This window comes from Talpa occidentalis, unplaced genomic scaffold (assembly GCF_014898055.3).
Source record: "Talpa occidentalis isolate TD23 unplaced genomic scaffold, MPIMG_talOcc4v2.1 talOcc4.4, whole genome shotgun sequence".
Classification (NCBI taxonomy): domain Eukaryota; kingdom Metazoa; phylum Chordata; class Mammalia; order Eulipotyphla; family Talpidae; genus Talpa; species Talpa occidentalis.
The window spans coordinates 117,785,973-117,804,914 of NW_023604295.1; the positions used below are offsets into that span (position 1 = coordinate 117,785,973).

Here is an 18,942-nt window from a genome sequence, read left to right on the forward strand (position 1 = left end):
ACACACACCTCCCTTGTTTGTTAATTTAATGCCGCAGCTCAGAGAAACTCAATAATAAAAGATCTTGCCTCAGGCTGAGAGCCTCTCTTACAATTTCCCTACATTATCCGGGCTGAACCTGCAATTTATTGTTACAATGCCAGATTCTTTTCTTTTTCCTTATTTTTTTTTTAAAGAGTGGAGTGAATATGTCACTTTTAAGGACTACAACCCTGATTTATCATTCTTGATACAGAGCCAAATAACCTGCAGACAGAAGAGGACAGCATGGGGACAGAGGGCTAATGGTAATTCTTGTAAACAGTACCTAAATCAGTCCTAGCGGGGGTGCGGGAAATTCCAACTAGTTAAAAGTCTAGGAAGCAAGTCAAAATCACCCCAGGAGGGGCAGGGTGAGGAAATCCCCATCTCCCCTACCCCAAACAGCTTCAGGTTGAAGTCACTAGTTTAAAGAGAACTCCGGCGTTTTGGCTCTCAATCTAGAGCTGTTCTTTTATCTCACGGAGCAAGCCTGTCCAGTTTCGACCAGAGTTGGCTAGAAGCCACAATCATCCTTCCCGCGTCACCCTTTGGGGGAGATCTGGCTCCCCCCAGGGCGCCGCGGGTGTCCCAGGGGCCCGCGGCCGGGCCTGGACGGCGCCCCCCGCGGCCCCTTTAAGGGCTGGCCGCGCCCACGTGCTCCGTGATGTCAGAGCAGGAAGCGTTTGAGGAAGTGGCGCCGGGGCTGACAAGTTTAAGATTCCCCTATTTTAATGTCTTCGGGGTGGTGCCCGAGCCCCCCGGTTTTGCCGCCCCAACTCCCAAGTCCCCCGCCCCAGGGAGCCGCTCCCCGCCCCGCGTCCCCGCCGACAGGTGAGTCCTCGGGCGGGGCCGGGCCCCCCAGGTGTCATCTGCAGACCTCCAGGCTCCCCTGCCCCGGCGGGTTCGCACCTTCCTCCTCTCTGGCGGATGCTGAAGAAACTTCTGTCGGGTTTAAAAGTCAGGGGTTTCGGGGTTGGTGGCGTTTCTGCGAATCGGAGTAGGAAGGCCCAGGGACAGCGCCCCCGGCCGGGGAGGTTCCCGGAGGCGGCCCCGAGGTGGGTGGGTGTGGAGAGAGCCTCGAGTCCTGCGGCCAGTGTGAGGGCGCACGTGACCGTGGGGAAGCGCAGGGGCAGGTTCTCGCCCTGCCACCTCGGGCAGAAAGCCCGCTGGCCAGGGCGCCCTTTGCTGGAGTCCAGGATGGGGATCCCCTTCCGAGGTCGTGGGGTGTGGGCATCACCTCCTTTCAGTGACTTTCCTCTTGGCTTCCTCGACCGCAGCGGTGGGGGTGGGGGAAGGTGAGAAAGGCAGAAGTTGCTTACCAAAACCAAAAACAAACCAATCAAACTAGGTTATGTACAAAATAAAAACCTCAGGTTTTTTTCCTTCCTTTTTCTCAAGTTGAAGAGCAGTGATATCGCTTACTTTTCCATCTCCTTGAGTTCCATTCTTTTCTTAATCACAACTTTTTGTCCCCTCCGCCTCAAATTGCTTACAGAATTAGCACAGCATCAATATGAGCTGGTCACCTTCCCTACCGACCCAGACGTGCGGTGCCTGGGAGATGAAAGAACGACTTGGGACTGGGGGATTTGGAAACGTCATCCGATGGCACAACCAGGTAGGGGCACTGTGCACCTGAGAAGAGGCAGGGGCCCAATAAGGGTAGACAGTGGAGAAGGCAGCCTCTGCTCTCACCCTCACTGCCTGTACCCCCAGCTGTGTTGGATGGGGGCACCGGGTTGAGGGACGCACTTTGGGCTACTGGACTTCTTAGAAGAGAGTAAGAATGGCAGAAAGAAGAGGACTTCAGGGCCGCCAAACTAACTCTAGGTTAGTTAGCGGCCTCCAAGCTTGAGTAACTATTTCACCTTAAAAACTCAAAATTAATTTACTTTTGCAGCCTCAGTTTATATTTTAAGTTTAAAATATAATTTTAACATTATCCTAACATTAGGCTATCATGTACTAATATATTGTGTAGTAATACATGACATGTTATAAAACAAAAAGTGGCCTCCCTGGTGGCCGACCTACTGGTTAAGTCTCAGCACTACCACCATGAAAGCCCATCTTGATGGCCTGAGTTTAATGCCTGGCCAGGGAGCTAACCCACATGGCACAGCAGACCTCTCCTGTTTCCCTTAGCAGTGTATTTCAGTAGATCCGCCTATTCTACTCTCCATTCTGTCTCGGGTTGAATCCTCTCGCCTTTAGCACCTCTGTCCTACACCCCAGTTCTACACAAAAATAAATAAAATCATTAAAATAAATAAAACAAAATAGAAAAATTTGAAGGATGAGAATAATGAATTTTTTAATGTTTTAAAAAATATTTTAAATATTTACCAATATGATGTCTTCCTAGTATCGTTGGAGGAAATCCATGTGAACGTGAGAATAATCATTAAGTCTCGTGAATGAAAATCCTTACTTCAAATAGTTCTTATAGTTTGGGATTATTTGGACTAGTTTCTTTTTAGATCTGATTAGATTCTCATTGTTTTTACTCTATGTGTCTGACATAGTTTCTTAAACTAGAAGTGTTGCTTGTGCAAGTGTTACAGGTACTGAAATTCTCTGCAGGAATCTCTTTAAGCTACTCATCCACTTTATGAGAGTTATTTTACTAAAGCTGAATAATACAACCTATAATTCTACCTAAGCAGGGCAGGCACATGCAACCTGCACCATGTTTCCTTAGCCCCTTGTTCATGCCTGCCTGTGGAACACCCATTTTCCTCAGGAGACCTTGTATACTGAAGTGGCATGTGACCTTCTGATAAATGATCTGAGGAGAGTGCCATGTAGTGGGTATCAGAAATGCTTCATTTTTCTCTCTCTATTTTTTTTTTATTTCAGTCTTGGGTAATCGGTGGGGTACAGTATACAAAATTGGAGACCACTGCTCTAGGGAACCCACATCCACCAAGTAGCTAAAATTAGATTCATGATCCAAAATTCACACCTTTGTGATCCTTGAAAGAAGACACCTGCTTTTTTAATCACGAGGACTGCTGACCACTTTTTTTGGACTGAAGAGATGCCAACTGTGTCAGAGGGTCATTGTGATTGCTGCCATCCTTTCTCAGGTAGTTGGAAGACATTGTTGGCCTCCTCTGAGTCTTGTCAGCTCTGGAGGTATGGAATAACTCCTGGAAGAATGTGGGGCAAGAGATGATGGGCAGAGTACAGTTCTGCCAGTAATCAAATTCTTATACTTTCCTGGGAAACTAGGATTCCAGCAAACCCCATGACTGAAGTTCCTTAGAAATACAACTGGCTCTAATTTGTTCTAGTCATAGTGAAAGTAGGCCTAGCATTAAAAAAGAAGAGCTAGTTCACTCTGTGGTCCCACATATACCTGGGATAGGCTGCTTCTAGAAACTCATAGAGTCTTGATTACAGAAAATATCTATATCTCCCTGTAGCTGAACCAGAGACATCTTGCTTTCCTTCAAACAGAGTTCTGTACCATTTGTAACTCAAAATGACCTCTATCTGCTATCTGGATTGGAAAGCTATTGTTACATGGAATTTGTTTCTGAATTTATAGATAAGTGTGTGTGTGTGTGTGAGAGAGAGAGAGAGAGAGAGAGAGAGAGAGAGAGAGAAGTTTTCTAGAACTACTAGTTTTAATTTCCTTTCCTGATTCAAAATCTTAATTTGTTCTTTTTTTTTTTTTTTAGAGGCATGTTTTATTTATTTACTTGTTTGTTTGTTTTGTTTATACATGCACTGGGTACAGTCAGAAGCGTGGGAGGGTGAGAGAATTCACCAGAGCCAGAGCGGGGAGCAGAGCAGGCAGAAGGACCAAAGTACACTGCTGAGGGGAGCAGCGGGCGGCAGGAGAGGTCTGCGCGACATGTGGGACCCTCCTCCTGTGGCCGGGGAGCAGCCCGGGATTGAACCGGCGCTGCAGAGGCTGCGGGCAGCCTCGCAACCCAGTGCTCAGCCGCTGCGCCACCTGGGAGGCCCTTAATTTGTTCTTAATTTTTAAAAAACCTACCCCCTCATTCTGCTATTTGAGGTCCCTTCACACTATGGTCTCAGCATCTCTTTCTAGTATTACCTCTTTGTGTTGGCTCCCAATAGGTTGATTGGTGAGCCCTCTGGGTCAAGCCTGTCTTCCTTGGGTGGTTTTATGTAAATTCTTCCATTCTACCAGGATCAGCTCTCGGCTATCTTTCATAAATGTTTTAAAGACTCCTTGATTCCATGGGAATTGGAGAATTTGATCTTTCATTGAATTCCTTCAGCTCTACTCATTTGGTGTATGCCTCATCTATTGCCCTTTGGCCTACTTGTAGAAGTGTCTTGTTAAGGCTCTAAGTTCCTGGTCAGCCAGAGCTCTGTCTGTCTCTTGGCTTTTTTCAATTCCCCCGTTAGGAATAGCTTTGTTAGATGTTTATGTTTTTTGGTGCACAAAATCATTCACTCAGGCAACCCAAAAATATTTATTTACTGTCTACTAAGGAATGGTGATTAAAATCCTCTTAGTTTTTGAAAAGATCTTTTTGGAAAAGGTAAAGAGCCATTAATCAATAATTACAAATGTAAACTCCTAACTGTAGTAAGTGTGAATGGGAGAGAGTGCAGTGAGACCTTATACCAGGGTGCTGGACCAGTTTGAGTTGGAGAGGACTTTTCTAAGAAGTGGTGCTTGAGTGGATGTCTGAGGGATTGGTAGAACTTGGTGGGACAGAGGAGGTGGGAGGAGAGATCAAGGCAGAGGGAGCATCCTGATCAGAGTCCTGGGGGAGAGGTAGGTCATGGCAACTAGGCAAGGTTGAAAGGCCAGTATGAACAGAAGGGACGATGAAGAGGAGCCAGATGCCAGAGAAGCTGAAGTATAGAGATAAGAATAAGGCCTACTGAGGAGATTTTGTTTTGATCTGAGCAGTGGGAAGCTGTTGAAGGGAGCGCCATTCAAACCACAGGGACAGATTGAAGTGGGCCTAGGGAGTGGTGTGCTGGGAAATTACCTTTCTGAAAAAAACATTCTCATCAGTAGCAAATACCAGTTTCCACAGTGGGTTATTTCAAGCCACTGAATTTAGCATCCAGCTCTTACTGATCCCTGGCACTGGCACCGGCAATGCCCTGCTAGGGACACCCCTAGATCATTCTCAGTATTCCTTAGATTCTTTGTTCCACAGTCAGTCTAATTCATTTTGCAGCACTAAGGGAAAAACCCTCCTTTGGAGGATAAATCACTTAAGTCTTTGTTAAACAGAGAACTCTAAGATGAGTATTTCCTAGTGAGGAAGGGCATTGTACCAAATTATACCATCCCTGTGTCCCCCAGTTTCACTGATTCTCTTAGCAGGCCTGGGTCTTGACACAATCCTTGCTGTGTCAATATTCCCTTAAATCTTTTGCTAATGGTCAGCACAAACCAGCTGTCAGTGCATGCTGGATAGGAGGGATGGAGATAATCTAAGTGACATCAGCCTAAAGCCTCTTTCGGGAATAAGAGTGAAAAACCACATGACACATAGTCATGCAGACCTGGGCTCTAATCCTGTCTCTGTGACTTGGCCAGCTTCATGGCTTTAGGCTGTAATGTCCCATATGGATTTTGAGGATGCTAAGGTATTAATCCCCTCAGCTCTCAGCACATCTGGGCAGGACATGGGACAGCCACTCCCTGGAAGCATCTGGAGACATCCTAGGGTGCCCTGCAAATGTATTCTCTGTGCACTTTGATGATGTGACAGAGGCTGGTAATTGCTGTTGTAGGTCCCAAGGTCATACTGTTATAAAGGTATAAAAAATTAGGTGTTAATGATTATTCCTTCTGTGAAGGCACTCACTTTTACTTGTCATGTCACTGGACATGACTAAGCTGAAGAATCAGTTTCTATGTGTCTTAAAGTCTCATGACATTAGTCAGTCAATTCGCTAAGAATGTCTCGAACATTCATAAGCTCTCTAAGGGAAATAGGAACTAAGAGGTAAACCTCTCCTTAATGGAGAATAAAATGAGTATTTAGGAATATATTACATATGTTGAACTACTAGCCCCAAGTTGGGTGGAAATAATGATGGCATTGTTAATCAAGAGTGTTTTGTGCCAGCTGTACTGGGTGTGTGCTTATCCGTGCTGTCTCTTGAATGTGCAGAGGAGAGGAGGCTTCTGGAGGAATGGAACAGGAGCAGGATTCTGAAAGGAGGAAGACCATAGACAGTCTGAGAAAAGAGAAGGCAGTTCTAACTAGAGCTAGAGAAAGGGAGCGATACCGCTTTTGTTTACTCAGGACTCACTGTGTACATGGCACTCCAGCTCATTCTGACAGCACCAAAGGGGGCAGAGCCATCTGTGTCTTATGGAATCTTCAGTAATGGGCTCAATGTCACATACTTACAGGTCAAGGAAAGGGAGTTGCACCTTTGCATACTTTGCACCTGAGCTCCTGTGGGTAAGTTCGGTGTTCTCTGTGTCCGTTGGGTGTTTACATTGGGAAGAGTAGGTTGAAGAACTGTCTCAGTATAGACTGGTCAACATCATTGAGTTGGGGGTAAGTTGCTGTTAGGCCTGGGATCTTTGACTCTGAGCCCTGGACTCTGCCCATAGACTCTCTCTGGGCCCAGCTTTGCATGTCTTCTTTTTAATTTTATTATTATTATTAATTGATCAATTTATTTTGTAGAAGAATTGGGGTACAGGTCAGAGGTGCGGGGGTTGGCAGGATTCACCAGAGTGGGGAGCAGAACAGGCAGATCTACTAAAATACACTGCTGAGGGGAGCAGTGGGTGAGACAGAGGAGGTTTGCTGTGCCATATGTGGGTTAGATCCCTGGCTGGGGACTGATCTCAGACCACTGCGGTGATAATGCTGAGACTTAACCCCCTGGGCTACCAGGGAGGCCCAACTTTGCACTTCTTTTTGAAACTTGGAGGGGAGGATCTGAGAAGGAACAAGGAGGTTATTACTAATTGCCTTTTTATCATGGCCTGTGGGATGGTTACTATGGTAACAAGAGACCAGGCTTTCTAAGCTAAGGGTTTGAGTATACCTCTTGGCTTCCTATGAATTTCCCCTAGTCACTAAAAGATGACTAGCTTTAGGGAGGTAGGCAGCAACTTTACAGACTGGCCTTGAGGCTAGCTTGTGCTAAAGCACCTTTCAGTAACTCTCAAACTTCTAAAGATGTGTCCTCAACCCCCTTTCTATAATTTATAACACACTCACATTTATGCACAAATTTTATGTTTTCATATGAAAAAGACAGAATCAGAGGTTCTAAGAACGTCATAGTCAACTGCAATCAGCATAAATAACCCTGTTGGCCCTTTCTGCATTTTCTCAAACTACAAACCAATTTTAAATTTTGTCCCTCACAAGGGGCCCACTTCACTAGAAGTTAGATACTGAATGGTTTAAATCAAGTTTCCATATGATCGAGCTGAGATGCTTCGAGCTTCCTGGCCAAATAAAGTCAATCATTGCTAATTGAGTTTCATCGCTGGTGAAGAAGAAAGTTCACAGATGTTCAAAACCAGTATTCATAGTCTGTTTCTGTACTGATTAGTTGAGTTGCTTTCTAGAGAAGATGGGCTTTTAGCAACAGAAATTCATTCAAATGAAACTTGTGGGAAAACGGGGATGTTTTAGAAGACTTTCTAAAGGGCCAGTATATAAGCAAAGTATTTCTGTATCTATTTGGGGTATTCCCAGTTCTAGGAAGTTAGGATTTCCCCTGCAACCAGATAACTAAGCTGAGCCAAATAGAAAGTCGGTTTTGGTCTCTATGTCCATTTATTCCATGGCTTGTTCAGTGTTCATATTACTAATTTCATTCCTTTTACTTTAAGTTTGGACATTGAAGCCAAGATCAAATCTTCAATATCAGTCTTCCAGATCAATATTATTTCTGGATTTTGGATTGGGTCGGTGACAAATGTGTGTTAGGGCCAACATTTATGTTAAGTAAAAGACTACAATTAACTATGCATAGACAGACAGATTATCTAAAATATTTTCTAAGCCACTTAATAAATCCACCTTTTGGGTCAGATTTATCAATCATTTTTAGGAATTAAGCATACTATTTTTTTTTAAGATTTATTTATTTATGAATACAAGAACTGGGGTACAGGCCAGAGGTATGGGAGAGTGAGAGGATTCACCAGAGACAGAGTGGAGAATAGAACAGGCGGATCCACTGAAATACACTGCTGAGGGAGCAGCAGGCAAGAAAGGAGAGGTCTGCTGCGCCATGTGAGTCACCTCCCTGGCCGGGGATCGAACTCGTGCTCCAGTGTCTGCGGATAGCTTCATAGTGCTGCATCTTAACCCCTTGTGCCACCAGGGAGGCCCCAAGCGTACTATTTATGATTGGCAGAATAATGGCCCTTCCCAAGATGTCTATGTTCTAATCCCCTGAACATAGGTTACATGGCAAAGGGAAATTAAGGTGCAGATAAAATTAAGGTTGCTAATTAACTGACCTTAGCTGGGAAGGTTATCCTGGATTATCTGTGTGGGTCAGGTGTAATCACAGAGTCCTCAAAAATAGAAGAAGGAGGCGGGTCAGAGAGTCAGTGCCAGAGTGTACAATATAACAGAGGCTCAGATAGTCATTCAGGTAGATGAGGCCATGAGCCAATGAATGCAGGTAACCTCTAAAAGCTGGAAAGAGCAGGGCCTCCCCGGTGGCGCAGCGGTTGAGCGCTGGGTTGCGAAGCTGCCCGCGGCCTCTGCAGCGCCAGTTCGATCCCCAGCTGCTCCCCGGCCACTGGAGGAGGGTCCCACATGGCGCGCAGACCTCTCCTGCCGCCCGCTGCTCCCCTCAGCAGTGTACTTCGGTCCTTCTGCCTGTTCTGCTCCCCGCTCTGGCTCTGGTGAATTCTCTCACCCTCCCGCGCTTCTGACTGTACCCAGTGCATGTATAAACAAACAAAAAAAAACCCCAAACAAACAAATAAATAAATAAAACATGCCTTTATTAAAAAAAAAAAATAAAAAAATAAAAGCTGGAAAGAGCAAGGGACTGCATTCTCCCCTAGAACTCCAGAAAGGAGCACACCACCACTGACATCTTGATTTTAGTGAGACCTAGTGAGACTTCTGATCTGTAAGGAAAACTCTGAACTATAAGGAAAAATATGTGCTGTTTTAAGCCACTACATGTGTGGTAATTTGTTAGAGCAGCTATAGAAAATAAACAGCACTATTCTGTGTGTTGAACTAAAATCGATACAGATTTTAAAAATCGTCATTTAAATTCTCAGAGTCATTCGAGGTAACAGACTGTGAGTTGCTGTGTCTTCTAGCCTGTTGCTTATAATACTGTCCATCAAAACATCACATGCTGAATGGATGCTCTCAACAATGTTACCTCACTTTATAGACTGGCCCATCAGTCCTCTCTCATTGGTAGAACTCTGTCTTCCACAAACCATGTGTCTATGGGGATCCCACCTGACTGGAAACAAGCATCTATGACAGGATGTGAGAGCCACTATTGATGAAGTTAACATTGAACTTGGCAGAAGTATCTAAGTCTGAACACTAATGGGAAGTGAAACTTGAAACCACATTCAAATCATTCTGAGAATAAAGGAATGGGAAAGTTTGTGATGCAGAGGCTATGACATTTGAGACGTAATAAAATCTTTTTTTTTTTTTTATTTTTTTTATTTATTTTTTTTTTTTTAAGAGAGGCATGTATTTTTATTTATTTATTTATGTATTCATTTGTTTGTTTTTTTTGTACATGCATTGGGTACAGTCAGAAGCGCGGGAGGGTGAGAGAATTCACCAGAGCCAGAGCGGGGAGCAGAGCAGGCAGAAGGATCGAAGTACACTGCTGAGGGGAGCAGCGGGCGGCAGGAGAGGTCTGCGCGCCATGTGGGACCCTCCTCCAGTGGCCGGGGAGCAGCCGGGGATCGAACCGGCGCCGCAAAGTCCGCAGGCAGCTTCGCAACCCAGCGCTCAACCGCTGCGCCACCGGGGAGGCCCCTAATAAAATCTTTTTGTACATTGATTAAAGAAATGACATTCTTTTGACGCCTTCTATAACTCTTGAAAAGTATTTGATGAACTTCTACCCAGGGGCATTCATGCAGCTATCCTCATTAGTTCCACACCAATAGGATTTGCGATTTTTGAAAGGTCAGCTGTTCTTCAGAGAGTCTCAGGATCTAGGGCAAAGATCAGGATTTAATAGCAAAGAGTAAGAGCAATTCTTAATGCAGAACCTGGTTAACAATGCCTACTAACGTGGGTAGATGTGGTGTCATTGCAAAAGTAAGCATGTGGCTATAGCAAGGGTGAGCCTTGGAGACATTCTAAATGACAGAAGCCATCACAAAAGACTACATGTTGTATGAACACATTTTTATGATATGTCTGGGACAAGCAAATCCATACAGACCCAAAATAGACTGCTGGTTGCTTAGGGATAGACATTGAATTGTATACTTTAGTGGATAAATTGTATGGTATGTGAATTATATCTCTACAGAATTTTTTTTTTTAAATATCTGCCTGGTGGAGAACCTAACCACACTGATATGAGGACATAACAAAAGTAGCTTCTGAGAGGAGCTCAGCAGTGTTTTATCTGTGTTCTGGCTTTGAAGGGATACAGGTCATCAAATTCTTCCACCTTATTCTGAAGGCTTTGGTTCTTGAATGTCAGTTTTAGGGATTGATTTTTTGATGAATGATTCTGTGGTCTTGTTAGACAACTGTGTGTGTTTGGAGATTTCCATTTTTTCCCCTTTTCCTGGCTGGGTCCTTATTTCTGCAGGAATCCATGGCTAGTTTGGTAAATGTGTGGTAGTAATGTGGTTCTACCACCCTATGGACAACCCTGGGCACACTGGAGGGCTGGTCACAGTCCCCCACTGTCTTTTAAGTCCTAGTACCAGGGAAATTGGCTACACTTACAAGACTTCTGAGTCTTCAGTATGTATTTTCATAAAATGAGAAAATAGTTTGATAGGGCCTCTAGGACATCCTCCAGTTGGGCAGCTGTGGAATTTTGGTACCACTGGGAATGCTGGATGTACTCTGGCCTCCTGGAGAACATTTCTCTTCCCCAGGTGCACACTGGGTGTGGGGCTCTCGTGGAGGCTTTTGCCGCTGGCACACACAACACGCCGGGCATTTTTAGAAGACAGCCTGCTCACTGATGGTGAGCCTGGGAGCTGGTGCCACCAAAGCCATGGCCTGGTGCTGTTCCTCAGATACCCTGAAGGCCCCCCGTGTGCCTGAGGGGGTGACAGCAGCAGAGTGGTGACCTCATTATTATGGTGGCCAGTGCCATGATCCCTGTTGCCACCAATACCGCAGCCTCAGGGCCCTCCACCTTTGGTCCTAGACCACCAAGGAAAAGGGAAAAATTAATCCTCAGGACCCAGCCCATCAGTTAATTATTCACAAAAATATGTTGGTTGCCTTTTCTTCCATTCATGAAACCTCAATTTGAGGCTACTGTGTGTGTTACTAGAGTAGAGTTGAAAGTGCATGCAGAGGGACAAGCCTTCACAAAGAGAAAATAACCCTATGACCCTGCAGAAAATAAGTCTTTGGTGGCTGTGTGCAATGAGGAGGGAGACTGGTGCCTGCGCATCGGGGCCAGGGGAGCTCGGACTGGAGAAGAGCAGGCTTGAGTGATGTCTAGTCCAGCTGCAGTGAGATGCTGGGGGTGGGGCCAGGGAGGGGCAGCTGGAAAGCAGGTTAGAACCACACTTCAGAAGACATTAGATGCCAGGAGCACCTTTATGACCTGGGTCTACCCCCAGAAGTGCCACTGAGCAGTAAGCTGGATGCTGCCTTGTGCCCAGCTTCATGACAACCCTGAAAGGTGGGGTTCAGAATTCCCATTTTATACATGAAGAAACTGGGTCAGACCCAAGTGGCCCACCCAAGGTAACAGAGCTAGTATGTGGCTGAGTCGAAATTTGAAACAGTCTGGGTTCCTTTTACTGTGCTTGTTGTGTCTTCTCTCCACAGACACAGAACTCTCTCCAGAGAGAAGCATGAAAAAGAAGAGATACAGGAAATATGAAGCCAATGTGGCATCAACTGTTAGGTCAAGCCACATGGAAGTGCCATGTGTGTAGGTGGAAATGTTATAGGGCAGTCCCGATATTGAAGCTTTAGGACATCCTTTTCCCCCTAACAGAAAGAGTTAATATGAACAATGTGATATGGTTTGGCCTAGCACGACAGCAGGTGGGGCTGGAGGAAGGAGAACTCTCTTAGGCAGGAATGGTCAGCAGAGATTTTGTAAAGGAGATGGAACTGAGTGAGGCCTTTGTGTGGAGTCTGATGGATAGAAATAAGGAGGAAGAAAAGCAGGGTGAGAGGTGGGGATGGTGGGGACAGACTGATATCAGAGCTGCCAGGTGATGGGGGGCTATCTCTCAGTGGACACCTGTGTGGCCTCGGAGTCTGAGGTTCAATCAGTGCTTCACACCCTTGGGAGAGCATTTTGAATATGACCCATAGCTCTCGCTGCATGTCTGTTAGTTGGCTTGGTGACCCTCCCCATGCTGTATATTCTCTCTGCAGGAAACTGGTGAGCAGATCGCTATCAAGCAGTGTCGGCAGGAGCTCAGCCCCCGGAACCGTGAGCGCTGGTGTCTGGAGATCCAGATCATGAGACGGTGAGGGAGGACCCATCACCCTGAGCCACAGAGCTGCCAGGGCAGGGAACAAGCACCTCAGGAGCCAAGGGCCTAGGGGGCCAGGGGACACTGAGATGAAGTTCAGAGGGAGGGAACACACTGAGCTTTGGAGCAACATCCCCACCTGCTGCATCTGGAAGAGTCCTCAGTCTCAGTCTCTCTATCAGACCCCAGCCAGACTCTGCGGATAGATGACTTTGAATGCAGGGGCAGTCAGTCAGTCCAACATTGGGTTTTTTCGTGAGTTTTATTTGTTATGTTAAATCATTTAAAATAGTCATTCCAGTAAATTATTCATTGCAGCAAAAATCATTTTTTCCTTCTCTCTTTCCAATTCCAAGATGGTATATGGCTCTCTGCTGCTATGAGCCTAGTGCTGATCCGTGTTCCTCCAGTGTGGAGACAGTGTCTGTCCACCCACTGGGTGGATGCTGTGCTCCTGCTTGGAAGCATTTAGGTAAATTAGCAACCAACTTGGCTTAGAAAACCTCAAACAGGTGCTCTCTCTTCAAGCCTATCCCCACTGGAATGGCATGGGCTTGGAAATCTTACTTTCTCTGTTATGAGAAGCAGTTCCAAAGTACAGCAAGGACTTTATTTGGGGTACTCTGAAGAAAATTTAGTTGCACATGATCATTCACAGAGTCCTTGATCAAATTCATGGTTTTGAAAGTAGAGTAGGATGAGTATTGGCTGCCTGAGCACCAAGCTCCATCACCAGTCCCTAATCCCTGTCTTCCTGCTTACTCCCAGGACTCCTGGCTGTTCTGGGCCTTCGTTGTGAGCTGAGCTTCCCTGAGACAAGGGCAGAGAGGGAAATGGGTTTGTGACAAAGCTTGGGTTCCTCCCTTACTAGTTGGTTTCTCTTCCTTCCTAGACTGAACCACCCCAATGTGGTGGCTGCCCGGGATGTCCCCGAGGGGATGCAGAACCTGGCTCCCAATGACTTGCCCCTGCTGGCCATGGAGTACTGCCAAGGAGGAGATCTTCGAAGGGTGAGGCTTCCCGGGTGGCGGGGAGTGGTGAGGAGACCTTTCAGCACCTTCATTATCAGGAAGCTCAGGGAGCCACCGCTGACTTCAGTGGGTTTGCTTTTGTTTCTTAAATCCCCCTGTTCCATGCCTGGTGTGTGCGGTGTGAATCAAGAGACTGAATCAGAGGCTCTGACGAGAACGAGCTGTACGTTCTGCACAGGGATTACTAAATGACAAGGAAAAAGTCATCAGGTCTTGAGGACAGGGAAAGACTGGATGGACTCCAAGACAAACTTTTGCCTCACTCGGCATGTTAGGGCCACCTTGGTCTTTCAGTGTCGGCGTCACCACTGTCCTTATTAGGAGGATTTTCTCCACAGATGTGGCAGCACTGCACAAAGGGTCACAGGGGAGCAGGAAGGGCCTTGGCTGAATATACTCAGGGAACTGGGCTGGGGCTGCAGTGCACCCCTGACTCACCCCTGGGCTATGCATGCTTCCTTCTCACCACATGAGCTTCGCTAGACTGTCTGCTTCCAGGGTTGAGGGTAGGTGACGAGTGGCACCCCTCCCTGGTCGCAGGGACACTTGTCTGCATCCACCTTTCCAGGAGTCTCTAAAACAGTGTCGCACATCCTGCTTTTACATGTTGATTGTCAATGACCCTGTGACGTTAGTAAAGCAAATATGACTCCCCCGCCCCACGAGGGGTGGCTGACATGGCCCAGAGAGGTTACGTGGGTTACCTGTCCCTCCACAGCTGTAGAGTGGCGCTCAGGTCCCAGCTCCTGTGTACCAAGTCACTCTTCATCATGCATCTGTGAAACTGTGCAAATAAAAGACAGACTTGGAATGAAAGAGTTATTTTTGTATCTCAACCCTTCACTGTAGAAGAAGGCCATGAAGATGGGGGTGAGGGGTGCAGGGTCTTCAGGCATGAGTTCCTGCACCCAGCATTATGTACAGTGTTCTGGCCCCTTCTATCTTCTTTCTCAGAAGGGAACTTTCCATGAGAGTCAGTCTGCCCCAGTGGTACTTCCACCGTGGGAGGTGGGCACATCCTGGCGGTGGCACAGCAGGATGTGAGCAGTCTTTGGCACGACCCACAGTAGGGCACTGATAACGGCTAAGAAATGGGAAACCTGACAGCGCATTGATTTTCCTCTTTATTTTCCTAACCTTTGACAATCATCTGATTACTAGCTGTATTTATTTAAGGAGATAAAGTCATGTTATAGTTGAGTGGATGGTTCTTAGAGGACAGCGTGGGAGGTAGATGAGATGTGTCCAGTGATGGAGGGCTCTGAAGCTGGGCAGGGAACTCCAGACTTGATCTTTTAGGCAGCAAAGAGCCAGTCAGCCAGGGCAGAGAACTTCAGCATGACTGTCCTGGCATGGGTGCAGGATGATCTAAGGGTGGCAGGATCTGGGGGAAGCAAATGCTTCCCCAGGGGCGTCTGTCCTTGCTGTTACCCAAAGGTGCAGGGCAGAGGGCACTGCTGTCCAGAGCCCTGGTCTCCTTGTTCTCCAAATGAGGTATCCTGTCTTTCCCTCTACAAATTTTAAAATGCCACCTCCAGGCATGGAAAGATAAACTTGGGGAGCACAAGACCAAATGTAGACGCCAGAAAGAGTGACATCTGGGTGTCTGGCTCAGAAAACAAGCTCTTGGATATTCGCAGTTATGTGTTAGTTAAAGACATTGAGCTCCAGTTGGAAAATTTTCTCCATCATCTTCATTTAAGGCCAATTTCCACTGCATATGGAACCCCTCAATACCTTGAGAGTCCCAGGAGGGCAAGAGACAAATGTGTGGGCTAGAGACTCAGATGGACATGGCCTCCTATTCCAGATGTGCCCGTGGGGACAGACAGATGGCTGAACCTTTTCAGTTGCCGGGTCCTCACCTATGAAATGGAAATTCCAGCTGTGTTTACCTCAGTGGTGGGAGGATGAAGTGAGACAATGCAGGAAGTGCTTTACTGAGCTAGTCCATGCCAAGTTAGCATGGTGCCAAGCACTAGTAGGAGCTCATTAAATATTCCCTACATTTACCATCTCCCCACCAGTGAATCCATGTAGATGTCAGATGTCAGAGAAGCAATCAGAGGGTGGTTTTCAGGGAATGTGTCCCCCTGCCCCTGTGGGGCTCCCTGCTGCAGTGGACTTGCGGCTGAGCTGCCTCTGGCCTGCTTTCCTCAGAACTGCTGCACAGGCCAGACTGGAAATCCCTCATCGTAGGGTGACTCAGACACCAGTGGGGACTAGGTTATGAGTACATGAGTTCTTGGTCCTTCTCCACCTCTGGTCAATTCCTTCCAGTTCTGCTGCCCCTGTGCTTAGCAGCCCAGGTCCCCAAAGCTCAGGTCAGGGTTTGCACTCGGGCTGGCCAGACACACTTTTGTGCTTGTTGGGGTTGGGGGACACTCACTCTGATTTCCTCTTTTCACCTTCTTGACAGTACCTGAACCAGTTTGAGAACTGCTGTGGCCTGCGGGAAGGAGCCATCCTCACCTTGCTGAGTGACATTGGTAAGTTCCAGTCAGGCCAGGCCCTCCAGGAGAGTTGTGGTGCCCCTGGTGAGTCCTGGTGAGGCTGGTAGAACACAGAGGAGGAGTACTCTCCTTCTTTCAGAAGGGGCAGTTGGGGGGACGGGTGGTGGCATGGAGAGGTCAGCAAGGGGCTAGTCAGGCAGGCGCTGAACTCAAATAGATTTCCCTTCCTTCCGGAGTAAGTCATGAAATGAACTGCCATTTACATGGAAGAGCAGATTTCCTTTCCCATTAAAAAGCTCCACTCCCTTCTTTCCTGGAACGGTCAGTGATGGAATAGGTTGTCATATGAATGAATTTCATTCCTTGGCAATGAATTTTTCCACTTCTACATGGGCAGCTCTTTTACAACCTACAACCGCAGGTGTAGGAAAAACGACCTTGTTTAATTCTGCGGTGCCGTTGGTGTCCTCAGATGAGGGTATCTGTGTACTTTGAGGCCAGGCTGGCCAGGCCTGGGGAAAAAGAGAGCCAGCTCAGTCTGCAGAGGTCAGGTGCAACATCTCCAACCCAGGGCCTGCTCTGGAGGAACACAGCCAGCACGTGGCTCCAGCAAGGGAGACAGACATCAGAAGTGAAACAGGGGTTAGCCTAGGATGCCTTTTCTTTTTTTAATCTCCAAAATTGTTGGTACAAATTGATAGAGCCCGAAAATTTAGAGTTTTCCAATTGATTGCCAAGTATTTGCTCTCAGATTTGGGGAATGTTACATTTCCTTCCGTCTCACACCTCAACTCTTTGAGCTTTTTTTGTTATTTGCTCAAACTTTTTTTTTTTCTTAGAGAAACAGGAAACACCTAGAACAGTTGAAAGAGTAGTGCAGTGAAATTCATACACCCTTTGTCTAGATTCCCAGTCGTTACTATCTTTCCATATGTGTAAAATTGTCTTCTCTAACTTGGTCTGGAAGGACAGGTGGGTCTCCAGTCTCTAAAACACCTTGCCTTGCTGGTATGGGCTGCCTCTTCCTCCTCTGTGCTGCTTCTCATAGAATGTAGGCAGGAAGGAAATGAAAGGGAAAACTCAAGCAGTGGCATATTTAAGATTAGGATCCAAACAATCTGACATAGAAAATTCCCTCTCCCTCTATATCTTGTGTCTTTGTCCTTTGGGCAGAGTTCATGATGAGAGCAAGTTGACATTGCACCAGTTTGGGTTTTTTTTCCTCAGCTCTATTGAGGCATAGTTGACATATAACATATGTAGGTTTAAGGTGTCCAGGGTGATTAGACCAGTTTTTTTTTTTAAAGATTTATTTATATATGCATACAAGAGCTGGGGTGTAGGCCAGAGGTGCAGGGGTGAGAGTATTCACCAGAGATAGAGTGGGGAACAGAACAGGTAGATCAACTGAAGTACACTGCTAAGGGGAGTAACGGGTGAGTCAGGAGAGGTCTGCTGCGCCATGTGGGTTGCTCCCTGGCCGGCCGGGGATCAAACTCGTGCTGCAGAGGCTGTGAACAGCTTCATAGGTTGTGTCTTAACCCATTGCACCACCAGGGAGGCCCCTGATTAGACCAGTTTTATCTGATATGAGTGGGCACATGCCACTGGCCAGAGCTGTTCCTTTGTGCTTTGGTCCACGTGTGTCTACTGGAAGGGCCCTCTGTCTACCCAGAGAGACTCATTCATAGACTGAGAATACCCTCTGCCTGCTTGACATCTTGCCAATCCACACTTTGCTTAGACATTTACTTGATTGTGTCTTTTACCTTCGTGGCCAAATTATTAATTTGTTTTTTGTCAGTTGGGTTAAAGACAGATTAATAGATTGGGAAATATTATTTTGCTCTTCATGTATAACTTTGTTTTTCTCTGGTTAAATCTTCAAGCCATTTTTCATAATGTTATTCTCAAATAGTTTTTTTTCACTCTTTAGATTATTTGTGTACTCAATACTTGGTTATTAAGAAAGTCTTTAAATTATTGGTTGAAGTACTTATCACTGTGTACTTCCTCATATAATTTTTCTTTATTTCCTCAAGTGACCCTCCAATGATATTAGTCACATTACTCCTGGTTGTTTTCTTTGGGCACATTTTATATTCAGTTACCATTGTCTTATGTGGTAGCTTTTGTATTACCTATTCTAGGTGTGTATGTGTATGTGTTTGTGTAAGTTATATGAAAATCAGGATAGTGAACACAGGGAAACTTCCAAATGCTTATGTGGTGTGGTTTAACTCTCCTGCAGGTGGATGAATACTAAATTTGTTAGCTTACTGGGTTCCTATCTTTCCTTTCTGTGATTCCCAAATTGGAAATAATGAGGCTCTGAAGTATTAGTATACTGGAATTAAATTCTTGAAGGAACTGCTTTATGTCCAGCCTCTGGAATTGTATTCCCTTACATGGCAACTTCTGTATAGGTAATTATCAAATGAATGAAGTAAATCCCAAAGAAAATTAAAATAAGGACCTACTTTAGAAACAGCAACAGATGTCCACTTTTCATTAGCACTCCCGGGTCAGATAGCAGCTCTTCCACATACTGCAGTGTGACATTAGCATGTTTCTTAATTTATAAGATCAGTTTTATTAGCTGTAAAATGGGCACATTATGCACTTCAGAATTGTTATGAGGGTAAAATAAGATGATAGACATGCAGCTCCTAGCCTAGTACTCTGCTCGTGGTATTATATGTGGTCAACAATTGTAATTCCTTTCTCATTTGCTTTCCCCTCTGGATTTGATTTCTAGCATCCCTTTTGAAATACCTCACTCACCTCACCCTAATTTGGGCAAAGGACC

General features: G+C 46.0%; 1 protein-coding gene across 4 annotated transcripts in view; it reads left to right on the forward strand.

The window, feature by feature from the left end:
* Nucleotides 1–698: 698 nt before the first annotated feature.
* IKBKB (inhibitor of nuclear factor kappa B kinase subunit beta) overlaps nucleotides 699–18,942 on the forward strand; it is a 53,231-nt gene continuing 34,987 nt past the window's right edge. For 3 of the 4 annotated variants that reach the window (XM_037526156.2, XM_054700920.1, XM_054700921.1), the window contains exons 1-5: nucleotides 708–852; nucleotides 1,517–1,639; nucleotides 12,549–12,643; nucleotides 13,542–13,659; nucleotides 16,100–16,169. In XM_037526156.2, the coding sequence (XP_037382053.1) occupies nucleotides 1,535–1,639; nucleotides 12,549–12,643; nucleotides 13,542–13,659; nucleotides 16,100–16,169 (388 nt within the window). In that variant the 5' untranslated portion in view covers nucleotides 708–852; nucleotides 1,517–1,534. Of the gene's footprint in view, nucleotides 853–1,516; nucleotides 1,640–12,548; nucleotides 12,644–13,541; nucleotides 13,660–16,099; nucleotides 16,170–18,942 lie in introns of all 4 variants that reach the window. The other variant, XM_054700919.1, reaches the window with a different exon arrangement.